The sequence below is a fragment of the Giraffa tippelskirchi genome, chromosome 4 (genome assembly GCF_054371585.1).
Source record: "Giraffa tippelskirchi isolate mGirTip1 chromosome 4, T2T-mGirTip1v1.2.pri, whole genome shotgun sequence".
In the NCBI taxonomy this organism is placed as follows: Eukaryota; Metazoa; Chordata; class Mammalia; order Artiodactyla; family Giraffidae; genus Giraffa; species Giraffa tippelskirchi.
The window spans coordinates 94,258,082-94,276,568 of NC_137278.1; the positions used below are offsets into that span (position 1 = coordinate 94,258,082).

Here is an 18,487-nt window from a genome sequence, read left to right on the forward strand (position 1 = left end):
ATGGAAATGAATTTAAAGTCTAAAATCACCAAGGTTTTTTGGTACCTATTTATTGTTAAAAGAAAGATTCAAAATATAACATATAATTAAGAACACCCTGTGTGGTGTGTGCTCAGTTGCTCAGCTGTGTCTGACTCTTTGTGATCCCGTGGACTGTGGCCCACCAGTCTCTTCTGTCCATGGGGTTTCCCAGGCAAGGATACTGGAGTGGTTTCCTACTCCAGGGGATCTTCCTGACCCAGGGATCAAATCTGCGTCTCCTTCGTCTCTTACGTTGGTAGGCAGATTATTTTACCACTGAGCCACCTGGGAAATCCCAATTAAGACTATAACTGTTCCTTTCATAGAACAAATAAAATCACTTAATAAGAACCTGAGGACTCTCTGAGAGCACCCTGGTCAGAAAGAGTTTTGATTAAGCTTCTTGGTTAAGCCTAGAAATCACCCTTCCTCAAGATAAGGCTGATTCATTGAGCATCTGAGTGCTCCAGGGCTGTTTCTACATTTATCTAGAGGATGATGTAAGATGCAAAAGAAGACTATGTTCACTTTGGGATGAAGGCAAAATAAGTGTTTACCTGAGATGGAGGAGAAAAGAGGGAGTGAGTTATTATAACTAAGAATGAACCCCAAAACATATCCGTCCCAGGTCATAAATCTGCCTAGAATTCCAAGAGAAAATGAAGTTTCTTCCAGGCCTGTTTCCAAACAGGTCACAGAGAGCAGATAAACGATATTCCAGCACATGAAGCTCCAGGCTCACAGCGTCGTGAGGGAGCAACTCGGCAATAAGAATAAATACCTGGGAAGAGATATGTCTAGATTGGAAGGGAAAAGACAAACATAAGGGTTGTCTATGGCCTGTATTCAATACCTGCTGAATTGAACTAGATTCAAGTGAGTTGGGATATGGAAGCTGTCTTTGTGAAGCTTCAGAGATCCTGATGCAGACCTTGGAGTTAAGTCTAAAGTGATTCAGGGAGGCGATTCCTAAAGTGAGTTTGATGGCTCAAACTGAGTTTGAAGAGGGCTTGACAGGAGAGGTAATCTTATCTACACCACTTGAGAAGGAACTAAAGGTCCTTGACTTAGTTTTATGGCTGAACTGTTACCATTTCATCTTGCTTTATTGCTATCCTTTGTTTTTGCATTTTCTCACTTTTATTGAATTTGCTCTTTGGAACTCAAGGAAAGCCTAGGCAGCTAAAGCTCTCCTACAGACAAGAGGTGGGGGACATGGGGTTCTGTCCCTGGGAATGCCCCCCAGGGGTCCTCTCAGTTTCACATTCCCTGAAGACTTTAGCCCCCCACTTATTGTTATGCTCACCAAAACATTCCCTGTTTTGATTCTTGGTAATTTTCATATTCACTTAGATAATCCAAGGAACACCCTGACCTCTCAGTTTTTCAACTTCCTTTCTTCTAAATGTCTTGTCCTCCACACCTACCTCAGACATTTATTCCTACACCTGCCATTACTAGTAATTGATGTGCCTCCATAATTTCCATCTCAAGCACCCTCCACCCTGACAGTCTCCTCCTATCATCTTATTCCCTGAAACACTCCAATTTGGATTCATTTGTGACATCATGTGGTCACAGATGAATCTTTGTTGATCTTACCAATATGATACCCACCATTTCTGCATTTTCCAACTTAAATTTTATCATCATTCAGCATTATCAGTCACTTGCCTATACCCTTAGTTCACTTGACACTATTTTATTGCATTAGCTTGAAAAATACTAACTCTGTTCCCTAGTTAAACATATACCACTGAATATGGCTGGAGAAAAGACACTGGCATGCTGACTGATCTCAGTAAGATGAGGGAGACTATAATTGCCATTGCAGGAGATTCAGAAGACACAGGTTCAATTCCTGGGTAGGAAAGATCCTCTGGAGGAGGAAATGGCAACCCAGTATTCTTGCCTGGGAAATCCTATGGACAGAGGAACCTGGCAAGCTACAGTTCATGGGGTCACATGCACACATTCACACATGAAAACAAGGAGGGAGTTTCACAAACCCAAGTGAAGTTTCAGAAGAAAAGAGAGGTGGATACTGTGGGCTATAGCAGAGAAGTCAAGTGGGATTGAAGAGTTTCCATTAGAGTCGGGGATCCAGAGCCCGCAGAGTGTGAGAAACACTGCAGCAAATGGACCAGGGATTAATGAGTAAGCCAAGCATAGCCTGTCTTTCTAAGAACTTTGACTTTGAACAAAGTTGTAGATATAATCTGTTGGCTTCCTAACAATGAAACTTGTGCTTTAACCCCCAAACCCACCACTACCACAAACACAATTTCCCTCCCTTTCCGCCTCCAAATAATATACCATAATTTTAGTTAAATAAATGTTGAATATTTACAACATTGTGACCAGGTAAATACTATGTGTGGCTGAGCCATATAATGCTATATGTTTTTCATTGAAAAAGACCTTGATACTGGGAAAGACTGAAGACATAAGAAGGGGGCAGCAGAGGATGAGATGGTTAGATAGCATCATCGACTCAGTGGACACGAATTTGAGCAAACTCTGGGAGATAGTGAAGGACGGGGCAGGCTGATGTGCTGCAGTCCTTGGGGTCAAAAAGAGTCAGACACAACTTAGTGACTAACACTTTGGAAGATATGCTTGGAAGATTAGCCTATTTCTTTCCCTTTCTAAACAATTCTATATTCATTTCTGTTTAGCTAGAAAGGATTGATTGCATTCATTACATCTAAAACATAGCCTATTCAGACATGTTTGATTTTGCCAAATAAAATTGTCACATGAAGTCTCAACATAAAAATGGGTAAAAGCAGTGCTGGTCTGGTCGACAGGTTGGAGGGAGTGGGAGGTGGGGAGAGGTCTGGAGTCCAGCACACCTATGTGGCCTCCTCACTTCATCCCGGTGCCTGGATATTCACTGACACCTCTCACGAGCCCTGGGATTCCTGAAACCCAATTTGAAAGGTGATTTTAATATGTTAACCATCAAGTATTATTATTATTTATTGGACTATAGTTACTTTACAATGCCATTACTTTCTACTGTACAACAATGTGAATCAGTGTTACATACTGGTATATCCCATCTTTTTGGATTTCCTCCCTATTTAGGTCACCACAGAGCATTGAATAGGGTTCCCTGTGCTACACAGTAATTAGTTATCTATTTGATACATAGTATCGACAGTGTATATGTGTCAATCCCAGTCTCCCAGCCCATCCCCTCTCCCCCCTTTGGTATCATACACTTGTTCTCTACGTCTGTATCTCTACTTCTGCTTTGCATATAGGTTCGTCTGTACCATTTTTCTAGATCCACATATATGTATAAATACACAATATTTGTTTTTCTCTTTATGACTTACTTCACTCTGTATGACAGCCTCTTTAGGTTCTCACCATTAATTATTAAACTTGCACATCAAGTTGGGGCTATTGTGTAAATGGGGTATCATGTGTCCCCCAGATGGTATGTGCAACCACAAGGTAGGCTACAAAGAGACAAAAGCTGGTTTTCACAAGCCTCTCACAGATACAGTGTTGGTCTCAGCACTCCCAGCACTTGTGATCACTATCACTGTGGTCCGGAGGTGAGGCTAGAGGGACCCCGTGTCCTGCCTACAGCGCACACAGCCCGTTTCCTGTCAGAGCTGTGGTTTGGCTGCTCTCTGAAGAGCCCTGCAAGGCTCCCAAGCCCATCTCTCAGAGTAGCTTCTGCTCAGGAAGCTAGCTCCCCCCAAAGCCCAGATCTCCTCCCTCAGAGCTGCACTCATGCCAGGGTGATGTGATGAGCATTTAGAACTGTGATTCAACTCCATTGTGCCGGTGTGTCTTTCAGACAAGCATGCTGATGATAGCTGCAGGGAACTTACCCTCTCTATGCCTGGCTGACAGTCCTCTGGAGCCAGCTGGTCAACCGCTAGCATCCATATTGGATGCACTCATAGTACCTGTCAGGGGTCTGACTCCCTGTATTCTTAGCAGGTACCACAGTCGAGTGTACATTCCCATCCTGTGGAGAACTTGGGTGCTATTGCACTCCATCCTTACCCTAGCAGCCTAGAAGAACCCTTGTACTCTTTTGTCCTCCTCTGAGCCATACCTTGGGAAGATCCACTGGAAGAGGAAATGGTAACCCACTCCAGTACTCTTGCCTAGAGAATCCTGTGGTTGGAGAAGTCTGGCGGGCTGCAGTCCCTGTGGTTGCAAAGAGTCAGACACGACTGAAGCGACTTAGCTTGCGTAGCGTGAGCCAGTCCTAAGCAGCCCTGCTTCCTCTCTGCAAGACTGTCTAGACCCTCTGGTACAATGTATCTCTCCAAGAAGTGCCCACAGCTTCCCTCAAGTCTCACTCTGCAACAGGTGATTCCAAAGAGAGGGGACAGTACCCTCTTTTCTCCAGCCTGTCACACCAGCTAACTGTAGGCTCAGGATTGGTCCCTGGATTGGTCGCGTCTCGGGTTCCAGGCTTTAGAATACTGGGTAATAAATTCTCTCTCCGCTCTAAGAGTGGAGAAGGAAATGGCAAAGTGGAGAAGGAAATGTCAACCCACTCCAATATTCTTGCCTGGAGAATCCCATGGGCAGAGGAGCCTGGTGGGCTACAGTCCATGGGATCACTATGAGTTGGACATGACTTGGCGACTAAATCACCACCTGCTCTAAGAAAGTGTCAGAATAATTTAGTAAATACTTCCAGCACATAATGGACACACATGGAGTGTTTCTTTGTACATCTTAGGTGGCTGACTCTTCTCTGATTTTCTGAGAGGTACTCCACATGTAAGGACATATGAAGTCACAAAAGAGAATGACATTATTTTATCAGTCACTTATTGGTCCTGGTTGGAAATGTTTGCACTTACATTTTAAAATATGCACATGAATAAACTGGCATGTGAATAACCTGATATTTCTGCTGGGCATTGGGTGGCCTTGTGACAGTAAGTTCTTTTTTGGCTCCTGGATGGAAGGTGAAATGAAGAAGGTAGGTACAAAGTAATTTGACATAAAAAAAGATAGATGTAAGTATTCATTGTGAATGACCCATATCTTATCAAAGAGGTGGGAATCCACATTGAAACTGAGGGGTTGAAATTTTTTTAAAGCCTTTATTGAATTTGTTACAATATTGTTTCTGTTTTATGTTTTGACTTTTTGGCTGAGAAACATGGGATTTTAACTCCCTGATCAGGAATTCAACTTGAACTTCCTGCGTTGCAAGGCAAAGTCCTAACCACTGGACCACCAGAGAAGTCCCTGAAATTTTAAAATAAGTGAAAAAGATGTTGAGATTTTTCAATAATAAAAGCACCATATCAATGATTCATTAACGTGTTTTACAGCACATATTTAATATATACATTTAACACATTTACTACAAAATCCATTTAATGTATTTAAAGCAAACATAATAAAAAAGCAAATCATTATATGTGTTAGAGACAATGATAGGAATAAAATTTCTCATGACCAAATATTTTCACATATAAATCTTCTTAGCAATTAAATCCTTTTACTTTTTTAACCATACAACTAGCATGCAAAGTTGTATGTGCTACATAAGTTAGATCACTTTCTTATACTGAAAATCTTATTTTTGATTTTCAGTAGTATCTAGCACAGCTGTTCTATTCATTTTTAAGTTGCCTGATTTTATTTTTTAAATTTTTTATGTTGGAGTATAGTTGATTTACAATGTTGTGTTAGTTTCAGGTATACAGCAAAGTGATTCATGTATCCATATACATATGGATACATATACATTCTTTTCCAGATTCTTTTCCCACATAGGTCATTACAGGATATTGAGTAGATTTTCCTAGACTCTACTGTAGGTCCTTGCTGATCATCTATTTTATATACAGTAGTACCACAGTTGTTTTAAACAGTATCTGCTTTAAATTTTTTGAAACAGTCATACTGCACCCATATATCCTAATTAGACTTCCAAGCTTACCCAGCTCTTTCCTTTCTCTGTAAGGCTGGTAGCTCTCACTCTCTCACTGATTTTCAGGTCCAGCCATTACCACTAAGGCCATCAGGAAGGCCCAGAGTACTGGGTTCACTTTAAGGAGACAGATATATGTCTTTTGACATTGAAAGTTGCACACGTCCAGTGAAGAAATATCCTTTCCAATGAAGCATATCCTACGGATATGCTTCTCCTCTATGCTTCTCTGAATAAACAAATATCCTCAAGTCACTGACTCAATGGACCTAAATTTGACCAAACTCTGGGAGACAGTGAAGGACAGGGAAGCCTGGAAAGCTGCAGTCCATGGGGTTGCAGAGAGTCAGACACGACTTAGCGACTGAAAAGCAACAAGTAATAACAAAAGTGGCAGTACCAACACTTATAGAGTGTTAATTCTGTGCCAATAACTGATGTAAGTGCTTCATTTACATTTATTCCTCTAGTCCCCCTGTACAATTCTTATAAATTCTAATTTTACTGATGAGGAAACCTCATCACAGGCGAGTTAGAGGAGATGCCAGAGGTCATGGCAGTAGTAAACCCAGGATCCAGTTTACGAGTCTTGGCTGCACACTCCCATGCCATGTCCCTCCATCTGATGTCTGTGTGTGTGTGCTCAGGTTTGTCTCTTTGAGACCCCATGGACTGTAGCCCACTGGGCTCCTCTGTTCATGGGATTCCCCAGCAAGAATACTGGAGAGGGTTGCCATTTCTTTCTCCAGGGGATCTTCTCAACCCAGGGATGGAACCTGCATCTCCCTGGCAGGTTCGATACTGCCAGGGATCGAATAGATTGGCAGGCTGATTTATTTTACTGCTGAGCTGAGGGGCATTTTAAATTTGTAACCTTTTAAAAATTGAGCAAGTATATTTAAAATGCATAACCAACAAGGTCCTACTGGACAGCACAGCAAACTCTGCTCAATGTTATGTAACATTATGTGTTATGTTAGCCTGGATGGGAGATGAGTTTAGGGGAGAATGGATATGTGTGTATGTATGGCTGAGTCCCTTTGCTGTCCACCTGAATCTATCACAACATTGTTAATCAGCTATACCCCAATACAAAATAAAAAGTTCAAAAAAAATCAAGCAAGTAAACATCAATTTTTTGGCTGCTGAATAACTAATCTAATCCGGCCCCTATCCTGTGTCTAAACATTTAAAATCAATAAATGTCTGAGACTGTTTTTTAAAAAACCCAGAAAATTATTTGTATCGGGCATGAAAGATAAAACATTGTTTGCGGTTCCTTTTAAGAAGTTTCCACAAATAGGTCCAATTAAGCAAGCCCTCTGTAGCATCTTAGTGGGATTTCAAGAACTGTAGGCCTGCAACTGTAGCAAGGATAATTAAGGATGCCCTGAGGTTGAAACAGTTAAATAGCTCATACCTCACACCCTGCCCTGCACACAGCCCTGCAGCCCCACCCCCACCCATTCCCAGGCACTAAGATATTTAGAGGTAGGCAGCTTTTGTGAGAGCTTGGAGACACCATTCCAGCTCCTGTGTCACCCACTGCATAGACAATACCACAAGGTGAACTTAAAATCCTTTAGTTCAACTTTTAGTATTAAAAAGCTCTTAAAACATGCCCTTATTTTAAGGCCTAAGTTATGTGCATCGTGTACAGCCTCACATCAGAGGATGAGATGGCTGGATAGCATCATTGATCCAACGGGCACGAGTTTGAGCAAACTCTGGGAGATAGTGAAGGACAGGGAGGCCTAGTGGGCTACAGTCCATAGGGTCACAAAGAACCGGACACAAATGAGCAACTGAACAACAACCAACCTCACAGTTGCTGAACATGTGACTGAGCAGACTGCCTGCATCCAGTTACAGAAGGAGAAACAGGAGACATATTTCTGTTGAATTCCCCAGTTTTCTGGGAGCTCAGGGACTTCCCTGGTATCTCAGTTGGTAAAGAATCTGCCTACAATAGATTTGGTTTGATTCCTGGGTTGGAAAGTTTCCTTGGAGAAGGGATACGATACCCGCTCCAGTATTCTTGGGCTTCACTGGTGGTTCAGATGGTAAACAATATGCAAGCAATGTGGGAGACCTGGGTTTGATCCCTGGGTTGGGAAGATCCCTGGGTTAGGAAGATCCCTGGGCATGGTACCCCACTCCATATTCTTGCCTAGAGAATCCCCATGGACAAAGGAGTCTGGTGGGCTACAGTCCATGGGGTCACAAAGAGTCAGACATGACTGAGCAACTAAGTACACACACACTGGAAGCCCACGGCCATAGATGAATGTTTAGTCTTATCCCCGGCAACCTAAATGCCAAGTTCATCTTCAGTCTGTGAGTATGACATTCACAGAGTAGAGTTAAATATTTGATAATGCCCTCTGTAATCCACAGGCTCAGACACTCAGTCCTTAGACTGTCAAGAGCTCTTTCTTCCGCTCAGCTTTTCTGAAGATTAGGACTTCAAAAGAACAGGCAAGACTTCTGACTCGTCTCTGCAGGGTTTGACTGCTTTTGCAGGCATCAGATAAAGAAGATTCTTCCAGAACCTTGAGTTATAAGACAGAGACTTATCTGCCTTCCACTTCAGAACTCTGTGGGATTTCAAAAGCTTCAGTGATTGAGGCAAAAATCTGAAGTCTCCGACAGGTGTAAATTCAATTAAGATGATTTTAATTTTCCTTTCCACCAGTGCTTCATGGAGTCCACTTTCAAGTTCATACCTGACTTCACTAGACATATAACTTTTACTGAGAACAATGATCAGCCTTCGGCTTTTCTCTATCAGTGAATGGACTTCATCAACAACAGCTGAAAATACAAGAGGTGGCAGGTTAATTTAAGAAAACCAAAAGGGTGGACATGAGATAAAAATCATGTTGCACAGTCCTATTTTGCATTATTGAATTCAACTTCACTAATAAATTTTAAGGTAAGTCATTCTCAGTTTTATATGCCTATTTTTTTAACTAATTTTTTTTGGCTGTGTGGCATGTGGGATCTTAGTTCCCTGCCCAAGGATAGAAATCACACCCCCTGCATCGGAAGCTAGGAATCTTAACCACTGGACTGCCAGGGAAGTCCATATGCCTATTAAAAGAAGCAATCAACTACATAAAGATAATAATGAATACTTGCTTAGCCTTACTCTGTGCCTGGTGTGTGTGTGCTCAGTAACATCCGACTCTGAGACCCCATAGAATGTAGCCCACCAGGCTCCTCTATCCATGGGATTTCTCAGGCAAGAATAATGGAGTAAGTTGTTACTTCTTTTTCCAACTCTATGCCATACATTCTTCTAAACACGTTACATATATGAACTCCTTTAATCAGCACAGAGATCCTATGAAGAAAGTACTGTAATCACCCTCATTTTATAGATGAGGAAATCAAAGCACAGAGTGGTTAAGTAACTTGCCCTGGTAAATGGCAGAACTGGAATCCGAACCCAAGTGGTCTGGTTCCAGAGTGTCTATTCGTAACCCTGACACCATCTTGCCTCTTTACATGCATGGAAGAACATGCTAAAATTCTAATTGAAATATTTTTTTTAAAAAAACCCACAACACTGCCATTATTCTAGACCACAGGTTGATAAACCTTTTCCGTAAAGGGCCAAATGGTAAATATTTTAGCCTTGGCGGGTCATACTGTCTTTGTCACAGCTATTCAACTCTGCTGATGTAGCTGAAAAGCAGCCACAGAAAACACAGAAGCAAATGTGTGCGGCTGTTTCAAAGACTGGACCTGCCCTGTGGTTGATAGACTGTCAATCTCTGGTCTAGATCTAGCCCTTTTCAGACTGAGGTTCTAATCCAAACTAATTAAGAATTGATGCTTTCACATTGTGGTGCTGGACAAGACTCTTGAGAGTCCCCTGGACAGCAAGGAGATCAAACCAGTCAATCCTAAAGGAAATCAACCCTGAATAGTCACTGGAAGGACTGATGCTGAAGCTGAAGCTCCAAATACTTTGGCCACTCAGTCAACTCATTGGAAAAGACCTTGATGCTGGGAAAGATTGAGGGCAAGAAGAGAAGGGGGCGACAGAGGATGAGAAGGTTGGATGGCATGAGTTTGGACATGAGTTTGAGCAAACTCTGGGAGATAGTTAAGGACAGGGAAGCCTGGCGTGCTGCAGTTCATGGGGTCCCAAGAGATGGACATGACTAAGTAACTGAACAACAATACAAACATTCCTATTTTTATTTAAGAATGAAGAAGAAACCTGTTCTTTAAATGATTCCTAGAAAATAATGGAAATATATTAATAAAAAATGGATGCAAAGTCAAGAAGAAATACTTTGTGAGAGTGTGTCTTCTTGAATACAAAGAAGTGACACACAAAAATATCACAGTGCTGAATGCATCTGACAAGTTAGTATATTATTCCTTAGAGAGGTTATTTGTTATTTAAAAATATTTTCTCTTTCTAATTTGTAACATTTTCCCTTCTTAATTTGTAACCTAGGAGGGAAAAAACACTTTTTTTTTTGATGCGGACCATTTTTAAAGTCTTTATTGAACTTGTTACAATATTGTTCTGTTTTACACTTTGCATTTTGGCTGCATGGGATCTTAACCTCCCAAACCAGGGATGGAATCTGCACTCCCTGCATTGGAAGATAAAGTCTTAATCACTGGACCACCAGGGAAGTTCCCACAACTGTTTCTTATTTACTGCCCTATCCTAAATGCCCAGCTTAGAATTGGGCACAAGGATGGTCCTCAGTGAATGCTGAATGAATGCATGAGTGGTGGTAACTATCAAGACATTTGTGTTGCATCATTTGTGAGGCACTAGCATCTAGAATAATTTGACACCAGATTTCAAATCTCTGAAAGACTTTCAGAGAAAATGTGGAAGTGTTACTACATCTCTTTGAGTTTAGCTGCAATATACTTCAGTATCATGTTACAGCCATTTGTATTCATATATTAATTTAAAAATTGAATTTCACAATCAAAATATGGTATGAACCATCAATCTCATTTTATTTAACCTTTACCATTACTCCTAATTTCTACTTCAATTTTCTCACAATGTCAACATGATAAAGAAGAAACATTTTTTGCTAAGAATTAACCTGTGTTTATAGTCCAAAGAATCACATATTAAATTAGGGACTGATTTTGCTATACAAAATACCATCAAAAGAGGGATTCATTCTGTGCTCAGTCATGTTCAACAATTTGTGACTTCATGGACTGTAACCCACCAGGCTCCTCTGTCCATGGGATTCTCCAGGCAAGAATATTGGAGTGGGTTGCCATTTTCTCCTCCAGGGAATCTTCCCCACCCAGGGATAGAACCCGCATCTTCTGACTGGCAGACGGCAGATTCTTTACCGCTGAGCCACTAGGGAAGTCCTTACTCTGGTCTATTAAATGCTTTGTGATAGTAATTCTGGCCCTGGTTCTGAAAATGGAGCACTTGCTCCCTTTCTCCAGAGTCAGAGACCTGTGAAGCAAGATGAAGAGTTCAAGTCCTGGACCAGGCTCCCCAGAGGCCACAATTGGAAGGAGTGCAGTTTGCTCATACTTTCTGGTTTACAGGGGAACGGCTACCCACTCCAGTATTCTGGCCTGGAGAATTGCATAGACTGGACTGTCCATGGGGTCGCAAAGAGTCAGACATGACTGAGTGACTTTCACTTTCACTTTTCTTTCATTTTTAAGCAAACAGTAGAGCCTTTCATAAAGTAAGCTATTCATCTTTTAAAAACCATCTCCACTAATTGTCCTTTTTTTTTTAATGCCTTCTTTTAAAACTGGATGTACTGTATTTATTTATTATTAATATGTATTTACTTATTTGGCCACACCTCACAGCATGTGGGATCTTAGTTCCCCGACCAGGGATTGGACCCATACCTCCTGTATTGGAAGCTAGGAGTTTTAACCACTGGACCGCCAGGGAAGTTCCCTTCCACTAGTTTTCCATCTGGTATTCCCTTTCTTACCTCCTCCAGGAACCACATCTCTTTCAAATATGCATAACTTATACCCAAAATGTTTCTCCAACACCCTGGGCAAAGTCTCCACAGCAAACACATGCTCCTCCCCATGCTCAGGCTGACATTCTTTCAGGTAGGACACAAAAGCGTCATACGTTTTTCCATCTAGGAGATAAGGTTGACCCTTTTCATTAGTGTGAAAACAAGGCTTTATTGAACTAAAGACTCGAGTGAAAGTCTGGAAGGTGAGAATGGAATCATTGAAAAAGAAGAGTTAAATATAGCATCTTCACATTCAAACACATCAATCCAACACAGTGTATACATTAAATTACAAACACTACTATGTGTGAAACAGATAGCTAGTGGGAAGCTGCTGTATAGCACAGGGAGCTCAGCTTGGTGCTCTGTGATGACCTAGAAGGGTGGGATGTCAGGGGGGTTGCGGTGGTGGAGGGTGCGGGGACATACATCCAAGAGGGAAGGGACACATGTATACATATAGCTGATTCACTTCGTGGTACAGCTGAAACTATCACACTGTTAAGCAATTATACTCCAATAAAAAATCTGTGTGGCTCTTCATATATTGATTATACCTCAACGAAGCTATTAAATAAAAGAATATTTTGTTAAAGATTATTAATAAATAAAATAAATATTTATTATCTTATTATATTTTTATTTACATTCTATAGCTATATTATAATACATATATTATATAATATTATATATAAATATAATATAATTATAATGATATATTATACTATATATAATCTATTATATATATTTATAAATTTTAAACATATCTTATACATTATATATATTAAATATATAATATATGTAATATAGCAGAAATATATATTATATATTAAATATATAATATATATAATATATATGTAATATAGAAATATATATTATATAATATAATTATAATGATATATATAATATATTATATATATTTGTAACTTTTAAATACATCTTATATATTATATATTAATATAATATATTATATTAATATATATTATATATTAATATAATATAATTATAATGATATATTATATATATATATATTTATATATTTTAAGGAGAAGACAATGGCAACCCACTCCAGTACTCTTGCCCGGAAAATCCCATGGACGAAGGAGCCTGGTAGGCTGCAGTCCATGGGGTCGCTGAGAATTGGACACGACTGAGCAACTTCACTTTCACTTTTCACTTTCATGCGTTGGAGAAGGAAATGGCAACCCACTCCAATGTCCTTGCCTGGAGAATCCCAGGGATGGGGGAGCCTGGTGGGCTGCCATCTATGGGGTCACACAGTCGGACACGACTGAAGCAACTTAGCAGCAGCAGCATATATTTTAAATATATTTTATATATTATATTATATATTATTATATTAATATATATAATATAAAATACATAATATTATATCTATTATATTTTATATTTTATATATCTTATATATTATATATAGTAAATATATATTTATATATTATATATACTATATCTACTATATAATAGATATATTATAGATATACATATTATATATATTATACATATCTATTATATAATATATAATTACATATGTTATATATTATATAATATATAATAGAATAGATAGAATACATATAATATATTATATATAAATATTGTATATATAATATAATATACAATATATGATATAATATAATATATATCATAATATATATAATACATATAATTAGATATTATATTATAATATATAATATATTATGGTTATTAATAATTCATATATTAATATGTAATGTTTATAATTTTATAGTTATAATTTATTATATTATAATATAATCATTGTATTATATGCAATTATATAATATACATTATATATAATATAATTATATTAATTATACAATATATTTTTATTATACTTATATTAATATTATTTTGCAAATATTTATTATTAATAAATAAATATATATTAATAAACAAATGTTCATTAAATTTTATTAAATATTAAAATATTTTTAATAAAAACAAATTAAAGAATAAAACAAGAATGTTTAAACTAGGTAATGCCTAAGGTCCCTCAAATATCCTTTGGTTTCATGTTTTTCACACATCACTCTTTATCTCTGACTTTTGAATTTGTCAACAACAAGGAATACACTCAATTATTATTATAGGCCAACAAAAAAATAACATACTCAGACCTTGTATGGGAATCAAGTAGTCAACTGGCAAATGTTTCCTAAGCATGTACATTAAGAGTCCCACTGCCTGACACCAAAAAGGTCTCTTGACACAGAGACCTGTGAAGACAGATGAAGAGTTCAAGTCCTAGACCAGGCCCCTAAAAGGCCATAAGTGGAAGGAGTGCAAACTTTAGGTTAGGGCACTAAAGGAATTTAAAGAAAACAGAAGGTCAAGGAACCCAAATATGCCCTCTTTCCAGGATCGGGAAGCAAATCTTACCTTGGCTTATTCTACTGTTATTAATATTTAATTCTACCACCATCTGAATCTACCCTCAAAGCAACCCCCTGAAAGTGAGAATAAAAAGAAAGCTGAGTATTTACCCTGGAGAATGGAAAAAAGTGATGGGAAATGATTGAAATAATATGCTATAGGAATACATGCTATGTGATCTATGATGCTTTAGAAGGCAGTAGAAAAGCTTCTGGTCTATTGCAAGGTTTTCATTGATGACATTTGCTCCTATTTAATTCTGGATAGGAAAGCAGTGTTCAAGGGGACTGTGTTAGCAAACAATAGAGACGGTTCTGCTAACTGGGTGACTGAAAAGTAATACACATTTCTCTCTTCTGCTTTCATCCAATCTATTTGAGAAGACAGAGTGGATGCATGCAACAACCTGAAAGAGCTGACAAATAACACATCAGCAGCTACAAGACAGTGTAAACAAAACAACAACAAACAAAATTACTTGGTCGAAGAGTAAGCAGAGATCTCCATGGATATGATGTTAGTTGGGGTCAGTAGAGGGAGAAGGGAGAGTAGTTGTAAAATAGTCTACCTTATCCCATGACATTTGGTTAGATGCCGGAGGAATTAGATTTATGCTTGGGTATATTATTGGGGTGAATGAATTTGCTACTGAGTTGAAGGCTAAATATTACTGGCTTCTTTATTTCAAAAGAATAGGGTAAACTCATTCTTGGTCCATGTTCTTTATGTTGAGTATCACTTAGGCTCAACGACCCCAGCCCAATATCTTCAGCAGCATCCAGGCTCACAAAACAACCCTTTCTGTCTCTGGGAAAAGATTCTTCAGTTCTGCCTCTAGCATCCTGGTTCAGCAGTTCAAATCAGAACTTATCATTGGTTTAGAGCAACTGCTTTGCAGAATAGAGCACGTATGAAAGACTGAACATTTGGTAAAAATTGCAGAATTCACATGCATATCAAAGGTAAGAAAAGTTGGCAGAAATAGAGCTACTTCTGAATTTAACCAGTAAGTGGGTCTCTTGAATAACTCTTAGGTTGTTGTGAAATACAGCTATCTGTCAGTATAAGTAAGAGCCAGTGATTCTACTGGTCTTCCAGTTTACTTAGTGGTAAACGAATCCACCTGCCAATGTAGGAGATGCAAGAGATGTAGGTTTGATTCCTGGCCTGAGAAGATCCCCTGGAGTAGGAAATGGCAACTGGCTCCAGTATTCTTGCCTGGAAAATTCCATGGACGGAGGAGCCTGGCGGGCTACAGTCCATGGGGCTAGAGAGTTGGACATGACTGAGCACACACGTACATCAAAACAACTGTATTTCTACATTTCTAGTCATTCTACTTTAGGGAGTTTTCCTTCAGTTACACCGCACACAAACAAAATGACGACTATACAAAGTTCTCCACTACTCCAGCAACTTCTGCAATAACGGAAGGTTGTAAGAAACCCAAATGTCCATCAAGTGGTGACTCAGTAAACAAAGGTGCATCCACGGAAATTAAACATTGTGCAACCCGAAAAAAATAAGAGGCTTTATAAACTAAGATGGAAGGGTATCCAAGATACAGTAAAACAAAGTTCAGAATAGGGTGTAGAGCATGGCAAGATCTGTCTTTCAAATAGGAGTGAAATATGATTCTATATTATTAATATTCATTTGAATATACTACCAATAGGAGATGAGGTGGGAAACAGGCATTGAACGAACATAATATGTATAATTTCTAAGAGTTTTGGTGTTTTGAGCTATGTATGTGCTACACACACACACAAACACACACAGATACAAAAGCAAGTGCAATGGATTATACACATATCTTTTTAATTTGGTAACTATTTTGAATTTTTTAAAAAATATTTATCTCTTTATTTGGCTGCCCTGGGCCTTATTTGCAGCACTTGGAATCTTCACTGTGGCATGTGGGATTTTTTTTTTAGTAGTGACATTCAGAATGTCTTTTTTTAGCTGCAGCATGTGGAATCTAGTTCCCAGATCTGGGATCAAACCTGGGGCCCCTGCACTGGGAACGTGGAGTCTTAGCCACTGGATCACCAGGGAAGCCCCTCTATTTTGAATCTTGAGGACTTCTAATCACCTTCAAAATTAGGAAAGCTGAGAAACCACAGTTCCCAGATAGAAGGAGGAGCAGATAAAAAAAAATAGCAGATCTAGGGGACTGGAACTCAGGTAATGTGGTATGGAGTTCAAGGTTCTTGCAAGTCCATCATGCAGCCTCCTTTGCCGGGTTTAAATAATGAACCATGATACAACTCAACTCAATTTAAATGACTTTAATTGAGTCTGCACTTTGTGTAAGGTACCAGATGGTGTGTGAGCAATGACATTCAGACACACAGTCCTTGGGCAAGAACACCTCACAGGACATTTAGAAGGACTCAGCATACATGCATGAAATGATTAGAGAATAATTTTTGGCAACAGGTAAGTAAGCACAAGAAAAAGTGGCACAGACAACATCCACAGCAGATGATTCATCAGATCAATTTTTCTTATGGAAAACCTCTACTGCCATTAACTCAACAATATAATCAACATATGGTGAAGATTAATTCATAGCTTCTTAATGAAACTGTAAGATAAGAGACCCCAGCATTACAATACTTGTTACCTGTTAAGGTTTCGTCTCTTCCAGTGAAATGTCTATAAAATAGAACCAAGTCAACTCTATAAATGACACCCATGGTCACAAGACAGACAATCACCACTGAGATCACGACAGCTACGATCATTCCTCTAGTGAAGACGTGGCCTGGGATGTCAACCATGTCTTCTAGAAAGAAAAAGAAAATGGGAAAAATCAGTCAGGGAAATTTCATTCGAGTCTTTCACCATCACACTGCCGTGGTCAGTTTTTTACCTTTAATACAAATCAACTTGTCTATCCAGTTACTCTGAACGCCTGCCTTTAGTCTCCTGTGGTGATCTTTCTGGTCCATAGAAATGTGTACAAGGGTGTTATTCAGAGATGTGAACTGAAAGCATCACACTGCAGTCTGTTCCTATCCGAGGAAGTCAGATTTCTAGGATGCTCAGACACCAGGGTGAAATGCAGAAGGACCCACACATAAACCTCAGTTAGCGGGCTGGGAACATAATATGAAGGTGTGGAATCTTTTAAGATTAATTTTTATTTTATTTTTTAATTAATTTTTGCTGATTTACAATGTGGTGCTAGTTTCTCCTGTACAGCAAAATGCATCGGCCATACATATACATATATCCCCTTCCGAATGGACTTCCTTCCCATTCAGCTCATCACAAAGCATTCAGCAGAGGTCTCTGTGCTATACATTATGTTCTCATGAGTTATCTATTTTATTAGTCTATATGCGTCAATCCCAACCCCTCATTTCCCCCTTGGCACCCATACATTTGTTCTCTACATTTGTGTCTCAATTTCCGCTCTGCAAACAGGATCATCCATACCATTTTTCTACAATGCACATATATATGAATATATGGTATTCATTTTTCTCTTTCTGACTTCACTCTGTATGACACTCTCTAGGTCCATCCATGTCTCTGCAAATGACACTATATTTTAATTGAAGCACAATTGATTTACATTGTTATGCTAGTCTCCGGTGCACAGCAAAGTGAATCTGTTATATGTATACATAAATTCACTCTTCTTCAGATTCTTTTCTTACATAGACCATTACAGAATACTGAGTAGAGTTCCCTGTGTTATACAGTAGATCCTCATTTGTTATCTATTTTATACATAGCGGTGTGTATATGTCAATCCCAACCTTCCAATTTACCCCTCCCCCACCCCCTTACTCCCTGGTAACCTTGAGAGATTGAGTGCCCAGGTGAGAGCATGTGGGCTTCAGCCTGGATCCATCACCTATTCTGTGTCCCAGAGAAAGTCACTGATACCCTAAACTCCTAGTGTTTTATCTGTACACACAGGACAGCAATGAAGCTAGTAATATTTTCTCCTTCACATACAGGGCTGCTGTTTTGAAGGTGGGTTAAATATTACAAATAAGTAGTGAACACATTACCTGGCACTCAGCTCTCAGAATTTTTGCATATCTTTATATGAAAATGTCCTATGAGAAAAAAAATTACCTTTCCTAGATTGAGTTTATGCTCATTA

General features: G+C 38.9%; 1 protein-coding gene across 11 annotated transcripts in view; it reads right to left on the bottom strand.

The window, feature by feature from the left end:
* Positions 1 to 5,328: 5,328 nt before the first annotated feature.
* Positions 5,329 to 18,487, bottom strand: part of IL18R1 (interleukin 18 receptor 1) — a 38,962-nt gene continuing 25,803 nt past the window's right edge. For 4 of the 11 annotated variants that reach the window (XM_081591475.1, XM_081591473.1, XM_081591474.1 and 1 more), the window contains 3 exons: positions 16,991 to 17,152; positions 11,917 to 12,075; positions 5,329 to 8,764 (listed from right to left, as the gene is read on the bottom strand). In XM_081591475.1, the coding sequence (XP_081447601.1) occupies positions 8,409 to 8,764; positions 11,917 to 12,075; positions 16,991 to 17,152 (677 nt within the window). In that variant the 3' untranslated portion in view covers positions 5,329 to 8,408. The remainder of the gene's footprint in view (positions 8,765 to 11,916; positions 12,076 to 16,990; positions 17,153 to 18,487) is intronic. The other 7 variants (XR_014082398.1, XR_014082394.1, XR_014082395.1 and 4 more) reach the window with 6 other exon arrangements.